This window comes from Zonotrichia albicollis, chromosome 4, assembly GCF_047830755.1.
Source record: "Zonotrichia albicollis isolate bZonAlb1 chromosome 4, bZonAlb1.hap1, whole genome shotgun sequence".
Taxonomy (NCBI): Eukaryota; Metazoa; Chordata; class Aves; order Passeriformes; family Passerellidae; genus Zonotrichia; species Zonotrichia albicollis.
Genome location: NC_133822.1, coordinates 39,127,134 through 39,152,568, shown reverse-complemented (window position 1 = coordinate 39,152,568; position 25,435 = coordinate 39,127,134). Strand labels below are relative to the sequence as shown.

The 25,435-nt window shown below is 38.2% G+C and overlaps 1 protein-coding gene across 5 annotated transcripts; it reads left to right on the top strand.

Annotated features, from left to right (window-relative positions):
- Nucleotides 1-497: 497 nt before the first annotated feature.
- Nucleotides 498-24,336, top strand: NEDD1 (NEDD1 gamma-tubulin ring complex targeting factor). 5 transcript variants are annotated; one of them, XM_074539587.1, is made up of 16 exons: nucleotides 623-761; nucleotides 1,290-1,358; nucleotides 1,768-1,911; nucleotides 3,762-3,856; nucleotides 5,253-5,369; nucleotides 6,568-6,708; nucleotides 11,587-11,816; nucleotides 12,794-12,995; nucleotides 13,914-14,100; nucleotides 16,693-16,824; nucleotides 17,003-17,044; nucleotides 17,500-17,723; nucleotides 18,443-18,578; nucleotides 18,860-19,016; nucleotides 21,361-21,427; nucleotides 22,082-24,336. In XM_074539587.1, exons 3-16 carry the CDS (start codon nucleotides 1,776-1,778, stop codon nucleotides 22,184-22,186), a joined length of 1,971 nt encoding a protein of 656 aa, XP_074395688.1. In that variant the 5' UTR covers nucleotides 623-761; nucleotides 1,290-1,358; nucleotides 1,768-1,775; the 3' UTR covers nucleotides 22,187-24,336. The 5 variants fall into 5 exon arrangements, with proteins under 5 accessions (XP_074395691.1, XP_074395692.1, XP_074395688.1 ...); XM_074539589.1 differs by having other exon boundaries at nucleotides 1,290-1,397; XM_074539590.1 differs by lacking the exons at nucleotides 623-761; nucleotides 1,290-1,358 and adding an exon at nucleotides 498-613.
- The last annotated feature ends 1,099 nt before the right edge of the window (nucleotides 24,337-25,435 follow it).

Sequence of the window (25,435 nt, the reverse complement as noted above, 5' to 3'; positions counted from 1 at the left end):
ACAGAAAGTTTTGCTATGGTTCCACGTCTAACACAGCTTTACATTGAGCATATAATTTTGTGTTTAGGGATAGAGAGCAGCAGTGCAAACACGTATCACGTAAAGGAACTGCTACCTTTTATTTTACCGGATGAAATAACAAAAAAGTCCCTCCTTCAGGACGGCCAGGGTAACAGTTCTATTGCAAATCAGGAAACAGACGCCTCAATTCTCTATTACTTGGTGTTCCTACTAGTAATGTATTAATGCTATCATTTATTTCGCCCTGTGGCCATGATGTGCCCGGTCCCAGAGGTACGGACACCCCCGATGCCGGCAGTGCTGGATGCCTTCGCTAAGCACTGCAATCTGCGTTTCCAGTTCAAATCGCGGCAGATGTGGTGCCCCTCAAAGCCACTCTGGGCGGGTTTACTGCGTGCCCAGCGCCCCCTGCCTCCGCAGGTGCCAGGGAGCGGCTCGGTGCCCCCGGCTCACGGTTCCGTCCCGCAGCAGCCGCCCGGGCAGGCCCCGATAACGGATCCGGGCGCCTCCTCCGCCCCTCCAGGCCGCCGTAGCGGCGGGAGCGGCGCGCGGGGGCTGCCGGGACGGGGCGTGTGAAGTTGGGCGCGGCGCGGCAAGTGGGGCCGGGAGCGCGCGCGGGCCGGGGAGTGCGGCCGTGCCCAGCGGGGCGGGCGGAGCCGGTGCAGGGCCGGTCCCTCAGGCGGCGCTGGGCTGGGCCTAGCGGCGAGCAGCGGGGCTCGGCCCGGTGCTCGTCCCGCCAGGTGCGCAGCGCCGCGGGGAGAGCGCGGGAGCGGGGCCGGGGCCGGGGCCGGGCGGTGCCGATGCCGAGGGGCGGGTGCGGCTTCTCCCGCGGCCTCCGGGGCTGAATTGCGGGGCGGGAGACAAGCTCTGAACGGGGAGCGGCTCCGCGGGCTGCTGCCCAGGGAAGGCGTATGTGGACCCTGAATTTCTTGTGTAGTTTTGTGAGTCTTAACAGTCCCGGCTGTGAGAATGAATGGCCTAAAGCTGTGTGGATATGTTCCGCAAACTTTGGCTAAGGGCTACTTGTGTTCTCAGCTGAAGCCAAGGCTCACAGTTTACGGTCTTCATCTGTTGATAATTTTAAATTACCTGGATTAAAAAAACTGAGAGTCAGCGTTTCAAACCAGGCATCGGTTAACCTGGCTTTAAGTTTTAAAAGGTGTCTGTTAAAATAAGTAGCAGTACATTGTTCCTGGCCTTTTTGTTTCGTAATAATTGTAAGGTGCGATGAAAGGTGGCTCATTGTCGCTCGTATTCTACTGTCAAAGGTTTAGTCTGAAGGATTCTCGGATGCTTTCTTTGGAGTGGTGAGATGAACGCTGAAGGGAGTCCCTGAGGTCCGTATTGCCGCCTTGCTCTGCAACAGTTTGATTCTGGTTTGTAGATCCCCATCTGCTGGTGGGAAATGGGTCCTTCAGATACTCAGGGCTTCCTGGTAGGCAGCTGCGAACTGTGGAGATGAAAGCTTCCTTTTAGTCGCTTGGTGCCATAGAGGGGCTGGCTTTGTGAAAAAGAAACCATGCATTTCCTGCCAGAGTTCAAGCAGCAAAAGCTTGGAGTGGCTGCTGCTTTCACTCGTGTATGCAGCTGAACGGTACTAACTGTTTAACTCTCCAAGTAAATGTTGCTGGTATCAAGAAAATGTCAACTGTACCATTTAAAATTGTCATTTTGAATTGTTAGGTTGCCTGGTTTATTTTTTTATTTTATATATTTTCACTTATTCATTTATTTTTGCCAGAACAGGTGCAGCCATGCAAGAAAGCATACGTTTTGCATCATCAGGAGATGACGTTAAAATATGGGATTCCTCATCTTTTACTGTGGTGGAGCAGTTCAACCCACATACACCCTCACATCCAGTCAGTTCACTGTGCTGGGCCAGCAATAGTATCCTTTACAGTTTCAGTCATATTTCTGTGGGTGTTCTGCAAAATTCCAGTGTTTTTTTCTTTCCTTTTTTTATGGAAGTGTTTGTAAAGCACAGGCCTGACACGTTTTGAATTCTCACATAAAAATGTTTGTTTATATTTTGGCCAAAGTTTTGCAGTTCCCGGTGCTGAAGGGATTTATAGAATGAGTTCATGATGACAAATACTTCTGAAGAAGTTTCTCATCTTAGGAGCCAGCACTTTTGGCTGTAATATGCCTGAATTTTCTGCCAACTGTAAAGCTTACTCATATTTTTCTTCAGTAGTGGATTATGATACTTGCTTTCAAGACAGTGCTTAATTAACTGACAAGCTTGAGTAAAGCAACTGCTGGCGTCATAAAATTCTGTACATAGTATAGTGAGGAAAATTGTAATCAAAGATTTTTTTTTTGGTAGGACAGCTTCTTGTTGATTCTGATGGTCTTTGATAATGTTCACTTACCTCTAAGCACTGGTTTTCTTTCCATTGCTTGTGGCATTTGGAGAGCAAGCACAAACGTGGTTGTGTAGGATAACACTCATGGGGTGGTGGTGGTTTGTCGTCAAAATGGATCTGACCCTTTTTGGTCTTCCACCTCTGACTTGGAAGCCAGGGAAGTCTTGGATAATATGAGGGGCCAAGTGTTGGATGAATATAAGAAATCTCAGTGGGCTGTCAGGAGAACGGCTTGGGTGGCTGTCACAGGAGAAGATGGTGATGCCTCATCTTGATGTAGAAGGAGGACAGGATGCTGTCACACAGCATATGAGTCCTGCAAGTTCTGAATGTCTGTCCTCCAAGTTAATGTATGAGAAAGTTACACCAATTGGAAGACAAATGAATGGTTTAGCTATGGAGCCTGCAGAGAATTTCAAACACAGATGTAATGTTTTCATGTGTATGCATACACACTTGTATGTGTTTAGTAAACTTTATCTACAGTCAGTCTGTCCTACATGCTTTCTTCTACCAAGTCTCCTCTTCATCTCCCAAGACTGAAACAATGAAGTACTTTATAGACTTGTCAGCTTGTTAGGGATAAAGCATTAGTTCTGGTTGCACATAGTTCTGTAAAATTATACAAAAGTGCCTTAAAATAATGAAAGCAATAGCAAGCACTACTGTGCCTGCTGGTTCTGTTGTGTTAAATCCAGCCAATTAACCTGTGTTGTTCTTTAATGAGCAAATACAAAATCACAATGGGCATTGGCCAGAACTGATTGATTACTCTGTTTGATGGCAGTGCAAATGCAGTTTTCCTGCTCTGTAATTCTATAAATGTTCTTATTACTTTGGGGTACTTGGTTTCATAAAAGGTTCTTTTTGGGCTTTTGTTTTCTTTTCTCAGTACAGAGTGGGAGAAACTGGCAAGTGCTCTTTGTACTCTAGAAACTGTGTAGTGAAGTAGTCTAACATTTGTCATGACCAGGACTGTTCTTTAAATCCAGTCTTCTAACAGCCACAGACATTCCTTTGAACTAGTGATAAATGGGGCTCTTACTTGAGGGTGTGGGGAAGCAGAATTGTAGACTGGATAAGCTGCCTCAGTGGTAAAGAGCTCCTAAATAATACCTGGCAGATATTTCTCGTCTTCTCTATCAAAGAAATTGCTGTCTGTCTTGTATTGGCAAGTAAAAGCTGTAGTTAATTCAAGAGCTTCTTAATGAAAGCTTGGAAAAGGGCCTTATGTTTCTGTTTCTAGGTCCCTTCAAGGTCCAGTGCTTTAGACTGTCTAGCCAATCTGTCTTCTATTCAATAAGAGAAACTTCCTGTTGCTTTTGTTAATCACCAGTATCCTACAATTATGTTCCTTAACGTGTGACAAAGATAGATACCTGGCTACTGCTTCTGCTGCTGGTGATAAAATAGTTGTTTCAAGCTGTAAAAGCAAACCTGTCCCACTCTTTGAAGTAGCTGAAGGAGTAAGTATGAGTAATACCTTTCCCTCATTTTTTCCCCAGTTCACCTGGTATCCTGTGTGTCTCACATCTGTTCTGCATATTGGTATCAGTGTAATTTTAGTATTGTTAGAATTATGACACATACCTAAAAACATTTCCTCGTGTATTGTAAAACACATACAAAGAGTGGGGGCAATAGTGCTTTTAAAATAGTTCTGTCAGTAAAAAGATACAGATGCAGTTATGCAAATGTGATAACTTGAGGCAGTGATTCAGGTGTGATCTAATGTGTAGGAGATGGAATAGCTCGAGTTTGAACTTCATTTTCCAGCTTGAGCTGTCAGTATTATGCATGCCTATGAAATGTACTCTGGAAAACATAAGAGTCTGTGGAGGGGTTGTTCTTGGACCATATATGTGCCAGCTTGTATTGCAAGAAACAAAAGAATTTGTGTTGTGTTCAAGGCTTTTTTTTTCTCTCTAGTTAAAAGGAAGTGTGGCACTTGAAAAAGCTGGACTTAGTTGTAGAAGAGTCTCTTCACATGGTCACTTTAATAGCTTGTTAATGTTCTAAACCATTCTAATTATTCTCCTTGGATAGCTGTTGTAATGCTAGTCTGGACTAGAAATTTTCTGCAAAGTTGTTCAAACCTTGCTTTTAGGGTGCTGAAGCAAACCCTTTCAAAGGTGGAGTGTTTGTCCTAAAGATTTTACTAAATTTGACCTATAACTAATGCAATCCCTTGCAATTTTACCATGTCAATAATTAGATGGACTTGTTTTTTCTTCACTCAAATTTTGAAAACTTAAAAGTGAATTTTCAATGTGATGGAACTGAATAATAATTTGTTCTCAATGTAGGCCTGTCATTAAGATTGACCTTTTTTTTTTCAAAGGCTGGTACTTCAGTGATTATTTTAAAAGAACCACTTAACTGAATTATGAGGTGTGCTGCTATAATATTCCCTGTAATGTTCAGGGAATGTGAAGTATGTAACTTAGACAACTTCTTAATTTTCTTCTAAGAGTTTTATTTCTTTAACTTAGGATTTCTTTAAAAAAACCTGAGTACCTGTATAAAATACTATGATTGCTCTTTACAGAGCTAGAATTTAAAGGGAAAATGTGTGTTGGAGGAAAAGGTGCCAAAAATTTAAAATGAGAATGGGGAAATGCTAGTATGTGAAGGTTTATTAATTAATATACTTACATGTTGAAGTATATTAAATATATGTCCAAACTGGACTTGATTTTAAATGCCTTTTGATAGGAAATGGCTGTAGAGTATGAATAGGTCTGTCTGTCATTGGGACTATTTGTACTGATGAAAATGGAAATGCACATCAATATGCTTTGAAGTAGATTTGAATAAATCCTTTAATTATCTTTAGCATACATTTTCTTCTTTCTCCATTAGGCAAAACAGACATGTGTGGGCTTGAATTCTAGTTCTTCATATCTTGTCAGTGGAGGCCTTGATAACACAGTTAATATCTGGGATTTGAAGTCCAGGAAGATTTACCGCAGCCTAAAGGTAAGTTTGGCCGAGGAAGAGCTGTAGCTTTCCACTTCCAGATTTTGCTGCCAGCTGTAAAAAATGTACTTTCTCTAAGTCTGGTGTCTGTCTGGGTCAAGGTCACAGATAGGAGCTAGCATGCATCTACATCTTGTTCAAGTTTCTGTTATTTATGTGCTGTAAATAGCAAATTTAATGAACATATGTAACTTGGTGTTTTCAGAGGGCAATTCTGAAATTAAAATTACAGTTTAAACACAGAATAATATATGTTTAAATTTCCAGAATAGAATTCTTTTTTTTTTTTTTTTTTTGGTGTTATCTGATGGGGATTTTTTTCCAGGAGTTGCATTCCAAGTAATTGCTGGTTTTGATACATTGAATGAGAAAACACTTCTCTGTTTGTGGAATACTGTAGCAGAACTAATGTTGTGCAAAACTAGGATGGTTGTCTTCTAACTGATCCAGGATGAATTCTCTAGAACTTTTTTATGATGCACAAAACGTAGGCTAGTTTAGTATCTTTCCCATGTGCCTTCAGTAGATGGCTTGCCCTTATTTAGCATCTCTGTTTTAAGAGACTACGAAACTTCAGCTTTGGTTTATCCTTTTTTTTTCTTGGACTTTCAGAGTTACAGTTGGAAACAAAACCTCTAGGTATCCAATACAATACTTTAAATTCCTAACTTTTGGGTTAGAAGTACTTCATTGTCCTCCCCTGTATAGGAATATAGGGGAAAAAACATGTTCATTATACACAATATCATCACTGCAAATGACTGTACTGAAAAGCTGGTTGATAAATGTGTCAGGTCTAAAAGTGACAGAACAGGAAGTTGTCAGTAGTACATCAGATTAACAGGAAGTATATTCAAGTATCTATGCAAGTATCACTGCTTTCTGGGAGACTTCACTTTTAAAATAATGTTCATAACACCTGTGGTACATATCTCTGTGGTTGTCATATTAAAATATTGTATAGAATTATATGTTCGTCTTGACTAATTTGTGGAAACCACCCAGTGGAAACAATCAGAGGGTGGTTATGCTTGATCTTTGGTACATTTTGCTGCTGTTTCCTGTGATATTCTGTAATAACTCTTACATCTTTCAAGATGTCACAGATAGTCAGAAAAAATCAGCTGAAGTTTTTTGCAAAAGCATAAATTCGGAAGAGCATCTTTAACACTCTCCCTCTAACCTCCCTTTTCCACAGGAACATAAAGATGAAATCACGTGTGTTGCATATAATTGGAATGATGGCTATGTTGTTTCTGGATCTTTGAGTGGTGAAATCATCCTACACAGTGTTACCACCAATTTATCAAGTAGTCCCTTTGGTTATGGCAGCAGACAGGTAGGCTATCTATGTTAAGTTCCTTTCAGGTACTGAGCTTAATTTCCAGTCTTTAGAAATTGAAAGTATAATTCAAGTACAATTGAAAGTATCAAGAGCTTTTAAGTTTTGATATTCTGTTTCATTTTAATTTTTAAGAGTGCCCTTAAGGAAAGGAGGAAGCAGACTGCTGTGTGTGCATTGTAGCCTTAAATACTAGGTAGCATTGAAATACGAATTTCTCAAGTGCCATTTTTTCTATACAGGTTACAGCAAATTTTACTTGGTAGACACTGGCTCCTCAAGAACAAACTTTTAGATAACTTAGAAGTGATTAAAGCACAGTTGGCTTTACAAACCAAAACAGAATTTCAATTTGCCACTCAGTGTATATTGTTGCAGAGGGCAAAGACCATGCAGTCTGGGTTCTAACTCATTCAAAGCTATCTGTACTGGAGGGGTGAATACAAGGCTGTATTTGGAAATAAGTGTATTTAATCTGGAGGTTAAAAATAAGTATTTAATCTGGAGGTTAAAATTGCACAGATGCTCAAAGAGAAAAGTAATGAGGTTTTATCCTACCTACTTAGGTGTTTAGTTAGTATTTGGGAGAACTAGTTTGAAGGAACATGGTGCACAAGGCAAACACAAAGTATATATACTACCTGAGGACCTTGGTAGGGTTTGCCAGTGCAAATCCTTTCTGCCTACTCAAAAGATATTAAAAGAATTAGTGGGTATCACAAGGGAAATTCCTTGATACAAGAGCGTTTGCAGTAGTGAATGAGCTGTGTTGTCCCACTGGAAAATTCCAGTGTGTGCTCTTATGAGAATTGTCTTGTCTTACGGATAGCCATGTATTTGAGTTCTAGGCGTGCTTTCATTTTTTACTGAATCATTTGTACAGAGGTAGGGGCTGCCTGGGGGATGCAGAACTGTTGCTTTGGTCCTAAACCTGACCTTTAATGTTGCAAGGAATGCTGAAGTTGTGACTTATTCTTTTTCTGCTACTGCAACAGCTTTTTCATTCTTAGATTGCAGATAGTGTCAAATTAAATTCTTCTCCTGTCTCGCATGAACAGCATAACGTGGTGAAAAATCTCTTACCATCTCACAGCATCTCGGGAATTATGGTATACTTTCTGATGAAAAATCTCTGTGAAGTTTAAACTATTTCTGCTCCTAGGTGCTGCAGTGGCTTTGATCCATCACCAGTCTCATACTTGGTTTGATCTTAACAATCCATCTCTATAGTCAGGTCATTTTTCTGACTTGATTGTTACAATCTTGTGAGGAATGTGTATGTGAGGCAGGAGCAGGGAGGTCCATGGCTGGATTATGGAGCTGAGGTGAATATCCAGAGTGCAGACTATGCTGCTAGTTAATTGGAAAATGAAGAAATTCTTGTGAGGATGATTTTAATGAACCTGAATGATATATTCAGTTCTTTCTACCAGAAAGTGATTAGGAGTAAGAGATATGCTGTGAATAACTATTTTGTCAGATGAAATCAAGAAGTCTGCTGCAAAGCTGAGTGACCTTTAGGTAAGCTATTTGATGTGTTGAAGTAATTGCAAACAAAGAGCTCCTGTTCACATTCTAAAGGGTCTACAACATTTTCTTAGGGAGGGCAGTTATTTGATTATAGCTTTCATTTAAAGTGGAATTGAGCTATGATTTTGTAATGAATTGGCTAGTTGGATGTCCCAGTTGACCAGCTTTTCTTTGATCCTAAAAATGTTCTTTGCTTTTATGTGCAGAAATGTCTTTATTATTGTTTTGGATTTGAATTGGAGAATTGATTCTACAGGGAAGAAAATATCTGAAGACTTATGAAATTCTATTAAATTTAGAAAGCCTTTACTGATTTTATAGCTTAGGGGCCGGGTTTCCTTAAGAGTAAACTTGAATAGATAAACAGTGTATTGTACTGTTTGATCCTGGTACTAGTTTTGTGGCTTAGGAAGAGTCACCATTCCATAGTGACTTTTTTAGAATTGAGGAATGTGAAGTCAAACTAACCTTAAAAATTTTAGCTTGTCTGCGTTTGATTCAGCATGCTGGAATGTAGTTTCTGTGCCAGTTAATTTCTCATGTTGTGTAGGTTCTACAAGTAGTCGAATAGCCCAAGGTTGCTGTGCTTTCTCTGACTTTAAACGAGGTTCTTTCCATAGGAGCATTGACCTATAGTCTGTTAATTGATTTTAATTTAGAACACCTTTGTGTTTTATTAGAATTGAGTTCTTGCAGAGCTGTTTGCAGATCCCATAATTTGTCTTTGCTATTGGCGTTCATTTAGACTACCAGATTCTTGTCTGCTTGCTGTTGTGAGGATAAATTAAAGTTTGTTTCAAAATACAATGTTTGTTCAAGTCTTCACTGCCTGGTGCAATTCTCCTAGCAACAGGATTTAGTTTAGCTGTTTGAACAGCTGGCTGATTTGTAAAGGAGTGTGATGGATTCTGGCTACTCCATATAGTGTAAAGTTTGTCAGCTTTTAAAGCTAAAAGTGGGGACAGTGATAATATGGGGAATGTAGGCATATGAAAGAAAATGGAGAACTTGCCCAGACCTGTAAGATTAAAGGATAAAGAAGGAAAGGAAATGGCTGACTTGGTAGGATAGCAAAGGAGGTTTGAGAAGAGCTAAAAGCAAGTAATCTTGATGGGCAGAAGGACAGGAGTGAGAAAATGAAACATGAGCAGATGCCAGGTCAGTAAGGAGGAAGATATTAGGTGAAGAATTGAGAGAACTGCGAGGGTCAGGAATATTTCCCATGGGGATCCTGTTTGTAATTAAAGCTGTTACTCCTGAATCTCTCAGTATTTTTTTCAATGTGAGAAAAATGATGATAATATTGTGACCAGTGGAGGACCATATTAATGATGAAGAGTTGTAATCTTTCCTATTTGAACATGCAATTGAAGGTGCCACCTCTTTAAAGCAGGTTGAAGCAATTTGGCTTCCAGCAAGATACCCAATACAAGTGCTGGAAGTGGTGCTGGAGAAATATGAAGCAACACATATCTCCATCAAAAAGAAGTTAAAGACAGAAACAGGATAAAGGCCAGTACAATCCATTGTGGTGTGGTCTATGCCAGAATAAAATGGCTTTTTGAGAGCATTTTCTGGCAAATTAAATATTTCAGCACTCATTGGTCTGGACTTGAGTAAAGTACTTGATTCAGAGCTTTGTGAGAAAATACTAGATAGGATGGGTAAGAAACTCAGTATATTGATAAGTCAAACAAATATTTTCTTTCATTATCTGTCTGTTTAATATTTTCAGTAATGCTTATGACAGTAGAAGTAAGGTCAGCAGAACTGGGGAGGGGTCTGGAGTGCAGGTCTTGTGAGGAGCATCTGAGGGGGTTGGGGTTGTTCAGCTTGGAGAAAAGGAGTCAGGAGGGGACCTTACTGCTCTCCACAACCACCTGAAAAATAGGTACTAGCAAGATGGGGATTGGTCTCTTCCCACAGGTAACAAGCAATAGGAGAAGAGAAAATGGCCTCAAGTTGCACCAGTTTAGATTGGGTATTAGGACAGAATTCCTCTCTGAAAGGGTAATGAGTGAGGCATTGAAACAGGCTGCCCAGGGAAGTGTGGAATCATCATGCCTGAAAGCATTCAAGAAATAGATAGCATTTAGGGGCATGGTTTAGTGGTGAACATGGCAATGCTAGAGTAAGGCTTGGACTTGATGGCTTTGAGATCTTTTCCACTCTTAACAAGTCGGTGATTCTAGGTAGAGCTATGATGAAACCCAGTGGGAAGACATTTGCCCATAAGAGGATTGTGTCAGTGTCAGAAAATGATTGAAACTATAGACACAGGAATAACTGTGACAGAGTAGAAATCAAGATACCAGATTTAGGGGACAGCTGAGGTTCTTATTAGAGTAGGATTTAAAAATTCCCAAGGGAAAAGAGTTGGATTTCTTAATATAAATGACAATGACTAAAACATTCTCAAATAAGAGCCAAATGTTTTGAGGAACATAAAAGATTTTAGTTGTCCATATTCAAGAAAAATTCATACTGGGAGAGTTGCAAAAAGACTGATGGTACTGAAAAAACAGTCCTGGAGGACTCATTTTTTTAAATGCAAAATAGAGCCCAAAGGAGGGTGAGTTTGCTATTCTTTAAAACAGGATAGCAGCACTGGGGAGTTAGGAAACTGTTTAAGTGTAAGGGTATTATGGTCCCAGGAGTGAATAGGTTCAGCTGGGTCATAAGTAAAATTAATCAGGAAATTGAATGCTGTGGCATTCGAGCAGTGAGCTTCTGAAACGTCCTCTGAAGCAATGTGGTGGAAACGAAATAGCTTTTCTGAAAGGCAAGTTAAGTTCCTGGTTCTGCTATAGCAAGGCTACTTTTGATAAACCTCACATGTTATCCTCTTCTGTGGTCTTAGTCCACAGGTTGAAGTCAGTTCTGCAGGACCTACATACCTGCTTAACTCTTATCAAACTGGCCGATATCCAAGTACCTCAAGGGGAATTAAGTTTAACATTCTTGGCAGAAGACTAGTTGGTGAACTAATGTACCTTTTCACTACTTCAATTCTAGATGTGTTGTGGGGATTTTTTGTATGAAGGCATGATATTTGCTGAAAATTTGAGAAACTTTTCTGGACATTTCATTTTTCTTCTGCTTAATTTTGCTGATCAGCTCATATGGTACCCCATAATAGTAAAAAAAGAAAGTCTCACCCCCAGTAGCAAAAATGGCATTTTAATGCAAAATTATTTTTTCTGGTTTTACTATTTATATTTCAGAGTTGAAGGCCTTTGTAGACTACTTTAAGTTTGTATTCCTAATCTGTTTGTGTCTTTAGAAAATAATTTAATATAATATTTAATATTGGTATTAAAATACTTTTTTATGTGTGTTTTACAGCCTATTCGACACTTGAAATATTCATCCTTTAAGAAATCCTTGCTGGGCAGTGTTTCTGACAGTGGAAATGTAACTCTCTGGGATGTAAATAGCCAGAACCCGTATCATAATTTTGAAAATACTCATAAAGCACCAGCCTCAGAAATCTGCTTTTCTCCAGTCAATGAGCTGCTGTTTGTAACTGTAGGTTTGGATAAAAGAATTATTTTCTATGACACTTTAGGTAAAAAGTGAGTATATGAAAGACTTTTTGATTTTAGAAGATTCCTTATTTGGGTTTTATAAACTGAAAAAACATGCCTAATTATGACATGAGTTATTTAATTCAGCCCACATGCAGAATGGCTGAAGTGGTTGGCATATTGCTACTGGAGAACCTGTCCCATAGTCTGTTTTGCTTTCTAAGTTAACAAACAAACAATTGAAAAACCCCAAGGCATGAAGTCCAGTTTTTGAGTGATGTTCTCCAGTGCTTGGGTATGGGCTTTTCTTGTTGGTAGAGAGCAGTTAACTTCTGTGAGAGGCAGTACAGCCTGAGCCAGCCACCTGAGCTTAGCTTGCCTGCTTTTCTAGTTAAGATAAAAGATCTGACTGTGGTGCACAGAACTACTGAGATAGGGGAGAATGCTGGATGAAAAAGCAGGAAGGATGAGAAATAGAGGATGGGATGGCAAGTAGTTTTGTGGGACATTGGTTTTAGCATGACTAGTGCTTTTAACTCTAGCTCCTCCTGGCAGCAGGAGTCTGTTTGCATTTTGGAATGATGAAGGAGAGGGATGCAAACTAAGACCTAGAGCTGTGGGAGGGGCAGAGTTGATAGGTTTGGGAAGCTAGAGGATGAGAGGATGTATGTAGTGTGATTGCTGCTGCAAATGATGATGCCAGTAAATAATGTTGGTGTTTGCTATTAAGAAGGTAAGGTGATCCTGTCCTCATGAAGTCTTTTGGGGCATATGCAGTTTTTGTTCTTGTTAAGCATGAATGCTTAGCGTAAGCCTAATCCACTGTTTCTTAAAATAGTTCACTGAATTTACTTGGTACTGGAGAAGTTGAACTACTGACCTGTAGCTGAATTGTGAAAGCTTATATATATATATAAATATATATGTATATGTATATATCTATATATTTCTTTTAGATATTCTGTGTTGAAAAGTCCAACTTGTGAATTCTAAAAGATTCATCCTGTCATTTCTCATATTTGAAGGTTACTGAAAACAATTGTAGCTGATTTTCCTCTGACCACAGTAGGCTTCATGCCTGATGGTACTACTTTGGCTATAGGATGTTCCCGGGGAAAGATCTGCCAGTATGACTTAAGACAGCTGACATCACCAGTGAAAACAGTTACTGCTCACAAAGGCTGTGTGAAATGCATACGTCTTCAGTTCAGCAGCACTTTTTCCAAGGTACTTTTATTGTTCAATATACAGATTAATGAAAGCAAAGCAAAAGTTTAAGTTCTGAAAAAAGTTTAGTGTTCACTTTCTAAGCATTACAGCTGCCAACAAAATGGGATCATTCTAACATAGGAATTATAAACTGCTTAGTCTTAACTACTCTTTTAGGCATTGTTAGTTAATATGGAATTCCCCCCACTCCTGCCCTCAGTGTAGTAATAAGTGGAACTTGCAGTCTTCTGGGTTCTTTGCTGTGGATGTGCTGCCTTTGCAGATCAGCTTATGGCACCTCTGGTTATTTGTAGGCAGTAGCAGAAAGGTCTGTAATGGCTCTTCTGCTTAAGGAGAAGACAAAGGGCTGCTCATCTGAAGATATTTTGTATGTCCTATATATGGACTTTTGCTAGCACATATAAACAGTGTAGAAGTTAATTAAATAATAGAGATGATGTAAGAGGTTCTTCCAAGACTTAATTAGGCTCTACTGTATTGAGAAACCCTGTGCTTCCATTTAGGGGACACTGAGAAGACCTTTGAAATGGATTCTTTACCTCTCAGAGATTTTCCTTTTTCTTTAGCACACTTGCTGCTAGTGGTTAACTATTCCTGTAAAATTTGGAGTCCCTAATACTGTAAACTCTTTTTTTCTGCTATGTTTAAACCTGGGATCAAAATTGAATCACGCGGGGTCACACCACTGTTAAATTGTTGCTATCCTTGTGGAGGTCCTCACCGATGTCTCCCATGCTCTTTGAAGTTATATGAAGATACCTTTTTTTGTATTTATAAAGGCATATCTCCTTGGCAACCTTTGCAACTTGAACTGGTTTTTTTACTGTTTTTAAAAAGGAAAGTAGATTGTCTTGTTTTTGTACTTTGGGTTGAAGGAATAATAACTTCTCATAATTGGTTCTGTTTTTTCTTTAGTCTAACATCGCAGGTTCTTCAAATAAACCTGTGTCCAAAAGAGTAGAAGTCAAAGCTGGCAGTAATCTTGGAGGAATTCAAAATACTGGCATCAAAAACATTGCCTCTCAAGCATCAGCAGCAGTTTTCTCTCATCTTACATTGACAAATGAGAATAAGGGAGGAGAGATTTTTCAGGAGAAAACAGGTAATGTTGTGTTCCTACTCTTAAAACAGTTGGCATAATGGGGAAGATGGAAGCAGTGTTTTGTGTTTTGACCATTGCAATATAAAAATTTCACTGAGGGAAGGGCATTTGTTAGGAAGTACTGTGTGTATGTACCTGCACATACAAATACTTCTTTTCCCTCCCCACTGTGTAACACATGCTAGGACACTGTAGGAGGTAAATTGGGTCCTGCTATAAGCTGAAGACACATGAAGTGTTAAAACTGTGGGACTACCTCCTGCATTCTGACTTCTTGCAGATTATGGTTATGTACATAATGTAGTTTCTGATGCAATGTCTGCATGGAATGCAGACCTAAAGATTTGTAATTCTTGTAATGAATAGGAGTAGCAGACCTCATCCAAAAAGAAAAAAACAAAACAAAAACCAACCTAGGAAAACACCGGGAGAAAAAGCAACCTAGTCCAAAAACCCAAGTGACAACTGAACTGTGTTTTTGTGAGAGGCATGATTCCAGTATCACATGGTAGGAAAGATGTTAAATATAGTTACAAGTATGATTAGTTGTATAACTGTACTTGCTATCTATACCTCTGAAATTAACAACTTCTTTGTAAGAATTCAGAGCATTCCAAAACTGCCACTGTGTGAAATGTACTCCTAAAATTTTATTTAATTCAAGAGTTCTGAAAATATCAAATTGGTAACACTGCTAGTTTGATTCTTTGAAAAAATCCTCAATCCATTTTAATGTAACAGCACTTTCCCCCTCCCTTTTAAAAATAAGGAGAAATACATTTAGTAACAGTAATTAGGCAATAACCCACTGCAGTCCATAGGGATGTGTATTAATGACCTCCCTTGGGTATGCAGTGAAGTATGAGGTGAAGTAGAATGTTTCCTGTGTATGCAAGAACTGTAGCTAATCAACATTACTGAATGGTGTGGAAAATTTTATTTTGGTTAAAACATTTATTTATTGTCTTTATTTGAAGATAAAGATGGCAGTAATGGCTGTTACTCCTTAAAGGGGACCGTGCATAAGAAATAAATGTTTTAACAAAGTAAAGGCTTACCGAGCAAAACAGTTTTCCTTCATCTGAGTGTTCAATTTAAAAGTTAAAAACCTCTGAATACTGCAGAAGATATGGTCTTTAAGGTTAAAAATGGAAATGGATAAGAAACCACAAACTTCATTTGTTATCTGGAATTTTATCTAGAACCTGTTCAGTGGATTTAACTTTGGAGAAAATAAAGGGCATTCAGTAAAATAATCTGATAACATATTTAAGCAAAATTAAGGCTTTTTGTCACACCTATTTTTAAGGTACAGAAGTATAAATGAAGTCAGAATGTGATGAGAAACTTGGATGTACTTTGAGCTGGCTTCCCATAAACTGCCATTTACCAACTATTCTCTGCTTTAAGTACCTTACTGCATTTGTATTTCTGGGAATGGGTAAAAGTGCACAAGATATTTTGGCCCAGTTTTATGTTACACTTTTTCCACGTAGATCTTCTAAATTCTGATGCACAGGCTGATACTGCACTTCTGATTTGACTCAGTATACTTATTTACTTAACTAGCAAGTGCAATCCTATGTTGGTGTCACAGCTGACACATCTGAAGGAGTGAAAAGTGTAATGTGAAATACATTTACAAATGTACAAATACATTTAAATGTGAAATTGTAAATGTGACTCAAGTTCCACTTGATGTAAATACTTGGAAATGATTAATTGCAGTCGCCCACACAGTCATATTTGGATCACTTCAACAAGTAATCCCACCTAGAGAAGTAGTTATAGGTTTTATGAACATTTTGTGAAATTATGAAAGTTATTCTGGTGGTTGTCTGAGCAGTTCAATTCCCTTTCTAAAAACTGTGGTTTGAATAACTACTGGGGATTGTTTTGGGCTTAAGATATGCTCCCATTCTTCAGACAACTGTCCTTGGTGCCATACATATAAAAAGCTTTTTCACTCTTGGATTAGGTCAGGGAAGGGGCTTGAGGGTAGAGTGAAGAAAGGCTTAGGAACAAGTTTGGTTGAGGTTTTTTTGGGTTTTTTTTGCCTGCAATTGTAACTTCAATTTGATTTTCTTATATTAGAATATGTAAGTTGATTTTCAAATATTAGAAATAAGCAGAGAATATACTAACACTAAGTAAGCTTTAAAAAGGTGTTTCATATGATTTGCCTTGGAATGCTTAATGGCTCTAGTACAGCAAATTTTTTTTCTTGCAGAACAAATTTCAATTTTTATTGTCTGAATGTGGTTACCTTATTAGCAGAAGGTGCAGTCAGTAGTTTGACTTCACCTGATGCACCATAAAATTGCTGCACCCATCACATAGATTTCTCTGAGCATGGGTGGGTTCTCCAGTTTTACAACCCTCCTCTTGAGCTTGTAGGTGTAGTCACCTTTGTTGACAGCCCAAATGAGCAAGTTAATATTGACCCTCTAAGTGGCATCTGCAGATGATTCTGAAGTGCTCACTGGGCTTCCCAAGTATCATGGTGTGAGATTGGTGTGAGATTGTTTAGCCATAATGTATGTTACTTTTGGAAAAGGTCAATTACTAACGGAATGATATTGCCCTTTGAAGGTTTTCCCCATAGTTCCAGCTTGGATGTCATTCCCTCTAAAGAAGCAGATCATGGGAAAAGTGCTGAATTGAGTTATTTTGATGATTTGGGTCGAAGTAGTTTAGGAGACGTGTTTTCTCCAGTCAGAGATGGTAAGTTACTGATACTGGAATTTGTAAAGCATCATTCCTCTGCATGTAGTGTGACAAAATGTCACTTGTGAGTTACTGACTGTTGTACCTACTTGATATTTTAATTTGTCTTTGATTATGAACTTGATGCAGTGATACAAATAAACACTTCATTTGTCTCTGTTTTGCTGTTTTGTAGATATTATTGCAAATAAAGTGACTGAAGATCCTCAAGGAAATGGTAAGCATATGCCAGTGATAAGTCTTTGGAGGTCTGTGCTAGTTCTTACATGCTGATTTTGTCATACCATTGAAAAAAACAAATGACCGAAGCAGGCACTGAAATAACTTTTCTGGGAATTGTCTGGCACATTGAGAACGTGCCAGACGATTCCCAGAACAATATGGTAACAGCAGGTCTAGAGTATGGTCCTAAAGCGATTGGGTTTTTTCCTTTATACAGTTTATAGTGATATACAGAATGATTTCATGTTTTGTTACTTTTATAAGGATGGAGGCACCATAAGTTGGATGGAAGGATGTAGTTTTTTTGTGGAGTACAGTTTTTGATGATTTCTTTTGTCAATCAATTTCTTTTGTCAATTTTGTATGAGTGTGCAGGCATTTTAACTGTGGGATAGATGTGGTGTGTGTGTTTATTGACCTGTGTGTGTCATCTTTCCCTTTTCATTTTAGGCTTGGATTTTCCGTCCTCCCTGTTGGGTTTGGATTTTCTCCCACAACCAACCATTGGCTTTCCAGTAAAAAGAAACGTAGTGGGCAGTAGTGCACAAGGGACACAGTCTAGCCCATTACATGCACTTTTGGGATCTCCAATTAAAGAAGAGGAGGAGCATCCAGAGACTGACTCTAAGAAAATAAGTCTTGGAAAACAAGAATCTAAAGACATTTTAAAGCAGGTATTCCTGTTATGAGTGTTCTTTTTAGAATCTTGATGGAATATTGCTGCTTGAAGAAGAGAATACTGAATAATGCCCAATCTGATTTTATTTTGCAACTCTGTTCACACACTATTAACACAAATCCATAAAACCTTGTGTGATTTAGATGAATTGGCCTTCAGCAATGGAAGATCAATGTATGTTTGTCTTAAATAAGATCAGGTTACATAAGTTCCCATGAAACAAAATGGGTAGCCTGAGGAGTATTTAGATTTTTTTGGAAAAAAAGAAGAATCACTAGATGGTTGCACTAGTATGATTGATTGTTTGTTAGGGCAATTCCACTCTCTTCTTTCCCTGTTCTCTATCTCCCCCTTTTCCTTGAGATATCTTTGATGTGTCTGCACAGAGCTTAGGTACTTCTTTATTGCTCTTGAGAAGCCTGAGTTTGCTAGGAGTGATACAACTTAGTTACAACATTTTTGGTATGAAAATTAGAGGCCCCTGCCTTTTGCACTTGCTTCTTTGTGCCCACTTGAGGCAATTTGGAATGCTTTAGCAATCCATTTTTCAAATATCTTGCTAGGAAATGAAAAACATGTATTTCTGAGCAGATTCCTAAAAGGAAAAATGTTTGAAGGTACATTTCGGAAAACTTACTCTTCAAGTGCAATTACACAATTGTAACAAGTAGATTTAATCTTTAAAATAAAAAAAAAAAATCTTTCTGTTGTCAGGTTTCAAAATCAAGCTTACCAAGCATAGAACCTTCTCCACCATCATCTACTCCTGATGCAAATGAGAAACAAATAACAAAGAATATTCAGGCCCATCCTGCATATGATCTACCAGTAAATGGTACTACCTCAACAAGTAAGTTGATAATTTTGGCCCAGTTCTAGGTGTGATTGATTGTAAACTGACATGAAATCTGATACAGTGGACTTGATCTTGGTTCTTTAAATCAAGCCAGCTCTCCTAAAATGTCTCTAGTTGCCTCTGGAAAGATTAATTCTAAATCAGATTTTTTTTTTTAACCAAGCAATATTTGAGGTTAAATTAATTAAATAATTGTTTTTTTTAAAGTAATGCAGTGATATGAGTGGTTTTTATTTGTCATGAGGGTTCTCAGTATTTTATTTTCAATTGTAAAGGTTCAAAGATAACATCATCTGTCACTGCTGGCGTTGCAAGTTCGTTGTCAGAAAAAATAGTAGAAACCATTGGGAGTAGCAGGCCAAATGCACCTCTGACAGCAATTCAAATCAACTTCATTCAGAATATGATACAAGAAACAATGGATGACTTCAGGTACTGCTGTTCCTGCAGAGTGTTTTGTTTTCAATGACATGTTTTCTTAATGAGGTGTTTCAGCACCTTCTCAAACAAATTTCTCTTTGGATTAGAAAATTACACCATTTATAGCCCTATTTTTGAAAAACTAGGTATGAAACTTAGTTTTTAATAGCTCTGATGACTAATTAGACTGATGGCTCTGAGGGCTGTTGGTGTATGACTTTGCTGATGTTTCCAGAATGAGTGAATATTTCTCAGATGGTAAATTTAGTCTGCATAGCAAGGTCTCTATTCTTTTCCTGAAGCCTTGCACTGATTTCTTTTCCTCCTTGCTTGTCTCCCTATCCCAGCAGGAGAAATTTCAAGTTGACAGTGAGGAGAATTTGACATAGCCAGTTGACTTGTGTTGGCTTTGGTTGTTGGTATCTTGGCATGTGTAAGGTGAAACAGTGTGTGTGTATTTCTACTGGTGGAGCTTTCATTGAAATAACATCTGTGCTGTAAGTGATGGTTGGTGTCAGCTTGCTTTGTGGATATCTAAGCAACATTCCAATTGTCTTGAAAGAAGTCAAATCAGCATGGTTCTGTTTAGAGTGGAGTTGGAAGAAGGTGAAGAAGTTAAGAGAATTTTATCTAGGGCATCACTTCCCAGCCTGTGTTTAAGATGATGTAGGTTGAAGGGAGATAATGGAGAAGAATTGCAGGATGGGGGAACTGCTGCTGTCTTGATGAAAAAAAGCAAAGCAAAAGTAGTTTAGTACGTCTGTGTACCATGGCTGTTCTGTATTTGACAACAGAAAAAATACATCCAATGTTATTTAATGTCTTTACATAATTGTAGTATGGTAAAACTCCCCTGGAATTTTTTGGTAATAAATACACATCTGATGAACACATGAATTGATGTAATTTAAAATGCAGTCTATGTGTTGCAGATGTGTTCTTTTTAAAATCTATGTTCAGGCACCCCAGAGTTAGAAGTTATGCGTGCCAGCCTTTTACTTCCAGTGCCTCAGATCTGGAGCCTTAAATATTGTGTTTCTCCTCTGACTTATGTTTTCTGGAGTGGCTGAAAGGCTCTGCTGGCCCTTTTCCCAGTTTTAAGTTGCAGATACATTTAAACTGATTATGAAAGATTGTTAGTACTTTGGTTTAACTAGTTGGTAGTAAACCTTAGTAAACAACTTTTTATTGTTAGCACTAGTGGTCAGTAAGAGGGAAGGGAACTGTTGTAAGGTTCCCATTGACGTAACTACCTTCCACTTGCTGGAACCTGAGGAAAGGATTTTTATGTTCTTTGCCTGAAATTCATTCCTCTTCAAATAAAGAGGGAGAAAAACCATGAACCTTCAGGAAAGGACCAGGAATAATACATAATTCATTTGGTTCCAAAAGGATGTTTGTTTCTTCATCTCCCTGTCTTTGGGAGATAATCTACATCTTTGGATTTATAGGATGCTAGCTGGCATCTATACTTGATACACTGAAGAAGATTGTCTCCAGTAGGAATTCTGTAGCACAATAATCTGTGGAAAGAGAAAGTGGTGGAGATTGCCTTGGGGTTTGCTTTATGTTTGAGGAAAGGAAAATGAAGTAAGATCTGTGTGTGTCTACTAAAGAAACACCTTACTTTGTCAGGCTGGTGGTACCCATGGCGCAGTACTCGGTCCCAGACAACTGCACTGTTCAGGAAGAGCTTGTCAGCTTGCTGCTTGTCTGTCAGCTGTTCATGTTCTTCCTCAGCTTCTGGAACTGTGGTATTAATGTCATGATCAGAGGCTATTTTCTAGGCTGGTTTTTGTAGTGTGGAATGGTTGCCCGTGAATTAACAAATTCATGTCCACTTCACAGACAACGCTGCCACTGCTTTTTATGTAGATTAACCTTGATTATTCCATGATTTTGAGAATAATGTATAATTTACCACAGCTGATGTTTTGGGCCCTTAAGACTGTTGAAAGTCTTATACTGAAAAGGTGTATCTTCAAGTAGAGATAAGTATCTTTCTCTGCAGTGCTTATCATCAAGGGATTGAAAATTAGCTTTGAATGGTAAAAACGAGAGGAGCTTATAGCTTGCAAGTGAAAAAGAATCTTGATATCACCATGTATATATTTGTGTTTCTAAACTGAAAAGTCCTGCATCTTCTTATGTGCTGAAAAAAATGGTACTTATAAAAATCAATATCATAAAAGTATTCCAAAATAAGCTGTAGAAGATTATGTTTCATGGTCTAAGGGTTTCTAGACTTTAGATGAGAGTGAAGGTGAGGAATTGTAGAGTTTTGGGTGCTGAGGGTATGAGAGAGACTGCTTCCTAAGTAAGTCTAAGCATCTTCCTTTTGCAACTCTTCCCCCAGAGAAGCATGCCATCGAGATATTGTGAATTTGCAAGTGGAGATGATCAAGCAATTCCATATGCAGCTGGTATGTACAAGGACCATGATGGGAAATGTATTCAGTTTTCAGTTTTGGTAATAGTAAGGCATGCCATCTTCTCTCAAAACAGAAAATCTATTTTGTTTATTAAGACTGAGAAAGGGAGGATTTCATGTGAAGGAAGGGGGAAAGCATGAGTGGGAATCTGTTAAATTGTTTTTTCTTTGGTTAATAAAGGGACTCTAGGGGTTGAGGAGGTATGCATTCCATATTTCAGGAGTTATAAAGGCTGGGGTAAGGAAAAGATAGATGGAATTCAAATAGAAAGCTTCACTTGTAGGTACTGTATACATACTGAGCTGTTCTTTATTCTTTAGCTTCACCTTTTTATGAATCTTTGTTCTTTTGATCTGCATTAAAAAGACCTTGTCTGGGTTCTGAGCATTTTAATGGAATCTGCATTAGTAGATTCTCATCCTGAAGAACTGCAAAATATCCTTTGATAAAATATTCACTAATGTATTAATGATCAAAATACTGTATGTCAGCTTAAAAGGGAAAATCTTACTTTTCTTATCAAAAGTTTTTAAAAACAGAATTATCTACGTTATTTCATTTTTAAAAGAAATATGAAAGCCAGTAGGATAAAACTGGAATTATTAACTTTATTACTACTGATTGAGACTTTTTTCTTTTCTGTAGAATGAAATGCATGCTTTACTTGAAAGATACTCTGTAAATGAAAGCTTAGTAGCTGAAATTGAGAGACTGCGAGAGGAAAACAAAAGACTGAGGACTCACTTCTGAAAGATTCACATTGCTGATTTTATTAGAGTGAACTCACTACAGGTGGTGTTTTGGCTCTGACAGATCGTCTGTCATCACTGAAGTGCTGTTTGAAGACCTGTTATTATTTTGAACATGAATCTATTCTTCTAAATAACTGGTGTAAGATATGTTGTGTAATTATAAAATTTGTAGCAGATAGGCACTGTGTAAAGAACATTTGCATCCTCATGCTGACCAGCTTGCAACACAGCCTTCTAACAGAAAAACTCCAAGGACAAGTACAGTATTGGAGTTTTAGCAATATTTAAAGTGCCTTTTCATAAACAAAGTCAAACCAGGACAGATGCTTTTACTCTAAGAACTTTTTTATATATACCTACTTTTCTATCTGCTTCTTTATTCTACTGCTGTCGGAAGCAATCACTACAGCTTGCCTTTTCAGATACTTTCCTTGAAGAAAAAGGGGAGTGAAAGCTCCTCTTTTGTGCACAACATGGAGTCTTGTTTACAAAGAGATGGAAAGTACAGTAGTCAGTTAAGTTTATTCAGCTGGCAACTCTTCTGTCCTGAGTAAAACTAGAGCTTGAAAATACTCCCAAATTCGGTGCCACAGTCTTTCTTATTGAATTCATAAGTTTGTTCTTGTCGCAAATGCCACATCAACTGCACAATAAGATTTTTTTGTTACTACTTTGGCTATGAATCTAGAATTCTTTTTATTTACATGTATTTGAATGTTGTCATAGCTTGTCTGGTTTGAATGCAACTTTAGTCTTCAAAATGTATGTCAATAATATAGCCATTAATAATACAGCAATGTGTAATTGAAGTCTTTCAGTCTGACTCAAGCACCTTTTGGTAGTGAACAACACTTGATATTGGGCAGCTGTGTTGCAGTTTTGAGCCATGTTGGTTTAGCATTATTGTGGCCTTTTTCAGATAGCTGCGTACCAAATCTATTATCTTGTATTATTAACAACCATTAAAGAGCAATCATTACTTCAGTAACATAATAGTAGCATACTATTATGTCAACATTTCTGACATGAAGCTCAGTAGGAAGTTCTGACTATTGAAGTGTATGGGATATTTGGCTTGGCCTTTATTTTGCCAAGAAGACTAAATTAAAACTTTGATTTTAAAATGCTTTCAAAATCAAACGAAAATTTTAAATTGACTAAAAAATTTCTCTGAAAGACTTCTTCTACAAGTGCTTCTTGCTATCTAAGTTTTTCTGGAGGCTTCTTAATTTTCGGCCTAATATTTGCTTGTTTCTTCTCACAAATTCAAAACTCAAGCAAAGTCTGAAGTACATGGCAGGTTAATTATTTACAACATCTAGTGTTTAAATCTACAATGACACTCTGCTACTAAATGAGTAGATAAGTACATGAAAGCCATAATATATAGTGTAACTTATTTTTATATGTTGCAAAACTAAAGAAAATTCAAACATGTCTATAACATTTCCTTACCTTTAAACTTTTTTTAAAAAAGATACTTCCTTTTTTTGATGTCATTTAATGAAAAACAGTCTTGTAGCAAAATGAGGGTGTTCAAGTAGCTTTTAATATTAGGGAAATCACTTTAAATGCCTGTAGTTCTACTGCTTTTAAAAGTATTTCTATATCACATATATCGTATTGAAAGGAAGCAAAGGAAGTTGGGGTTTTTACTAACTTAACACACAATGTAGAAAACTCTTTGTTAAGTTTGTAGGATATCTAAACGTGACACATAGACCAGACAGTTCATGAAGACAGTAGTAGTTGAAGGTAGCAAAAATATCTTGGCATCCTTCTATGTATGCTTTTCAGTGTTAATGAAGTAACCTTGCATATTTCCATCTCTTGATTTGTTCAAGTTCTGAACTCTTGCTGGTGTACCTGGATGACAGCAGGGAGTTAGACCATTCATTATCTTGGGTATTTTCCATATAGGTAATTTGTTTTCCTGACACCAAACTGTATAATGTTTTTAATTCCCAAATGGAGTTGACTATAACAAGAGTGATTAAAAAGATTTTTAGGGCTTTTGTCCATGTCTCAGGATTATTGTAGTGCAAGTGGCTACACGTGTGGAGATCCACTCTGCCTATCTCTATAAGGGTATGTTTTGCCTTGTACACAATCTGATTTGTATGTTAAAATAAAGCTTGTTTCAACCTTTTTGAGAAAAAAACCTTTGGTGATCTGCTTAATAAAGAGAATAATCTGTGTTGTAATTGTTATGCCTTATCAGGCACCATTTACCTGAAAGTAATTCTGGAGTAATCTCTCTTCTGCCTCTGTGGCTTCATGTAGACCATCCAATCATTTCCACTGGTATGTTCACAAAACCTCATGCTCTTGGAGTAAAAGACAGGGGAGCAGTTCCCCCTTCCAAATTGAAAACTGTTAACAGTCATGCCAGAGAGATCGTGTTCACAGCTAGAAATCATGTTCAAGCAGATGTTTTGGGCAGGGGGAGTAATCTTCTCTCCCAAGACGCCGGTGAGTTGGACATCCTGTGTTTTCTTCATGCTAAACTTACGGATGTTTAATTTTTTAAATTCCCTACTCTCATGCTCATACAGACTTTCTCTGATGAGAAGTTTATTTGCAAGGAATGTGGGGTTTGAAAACTGCTTTTGACTAATTGATTTATTCTCCTAAAATGCAAAATGCCAGCATGTTCTTACTTCCTGGCAGCAGTCCTGATACACAGGCCATGTTCTTCCTAAGCACGACAAGGATGAATTTGGAAGCTGCACGTTGCTCCTCCTGCACAAGGAACATGGCTTACTAGAACATGCTTTACAGACTGCACTGCTAAACTGTACTGTTGTTTGCCAGCAGACACCCTCAATACTAAAACTGAAGATGCAAAATGGTTGTAGGTTATTTGTATATAAATGTAACAAGTCTGATACTGCAGAGTGCTCAAGGCTGGCAGGTACTGTGTCTGTGTTTCCCACCAGTGCACTTGTGTCTGTGTGTCATTATGTGCACATCAAGAGCTGCACCTTCTGGTCAGGCTGAGTACAGCCATTTTCATGTCATCTCAGGCCATGCATCTGGGTGACGCTGATGAACAAATTCTCAGCTGTGGAAACAATCTTGTACTCTTGAGCATCCTGCAGCAGGCACTGCCAAAGTTACAAGGCCAGAGGGACAAGAGTAAAAAAATTCCAAGGTGTTTTCAGGATTAACTGTGAAATTAGCTGTGATTCTGGGTGTCTCTCTAGCCATGGAAGTACAGAGAGTACCTGTGAACTTCACCTTTTTG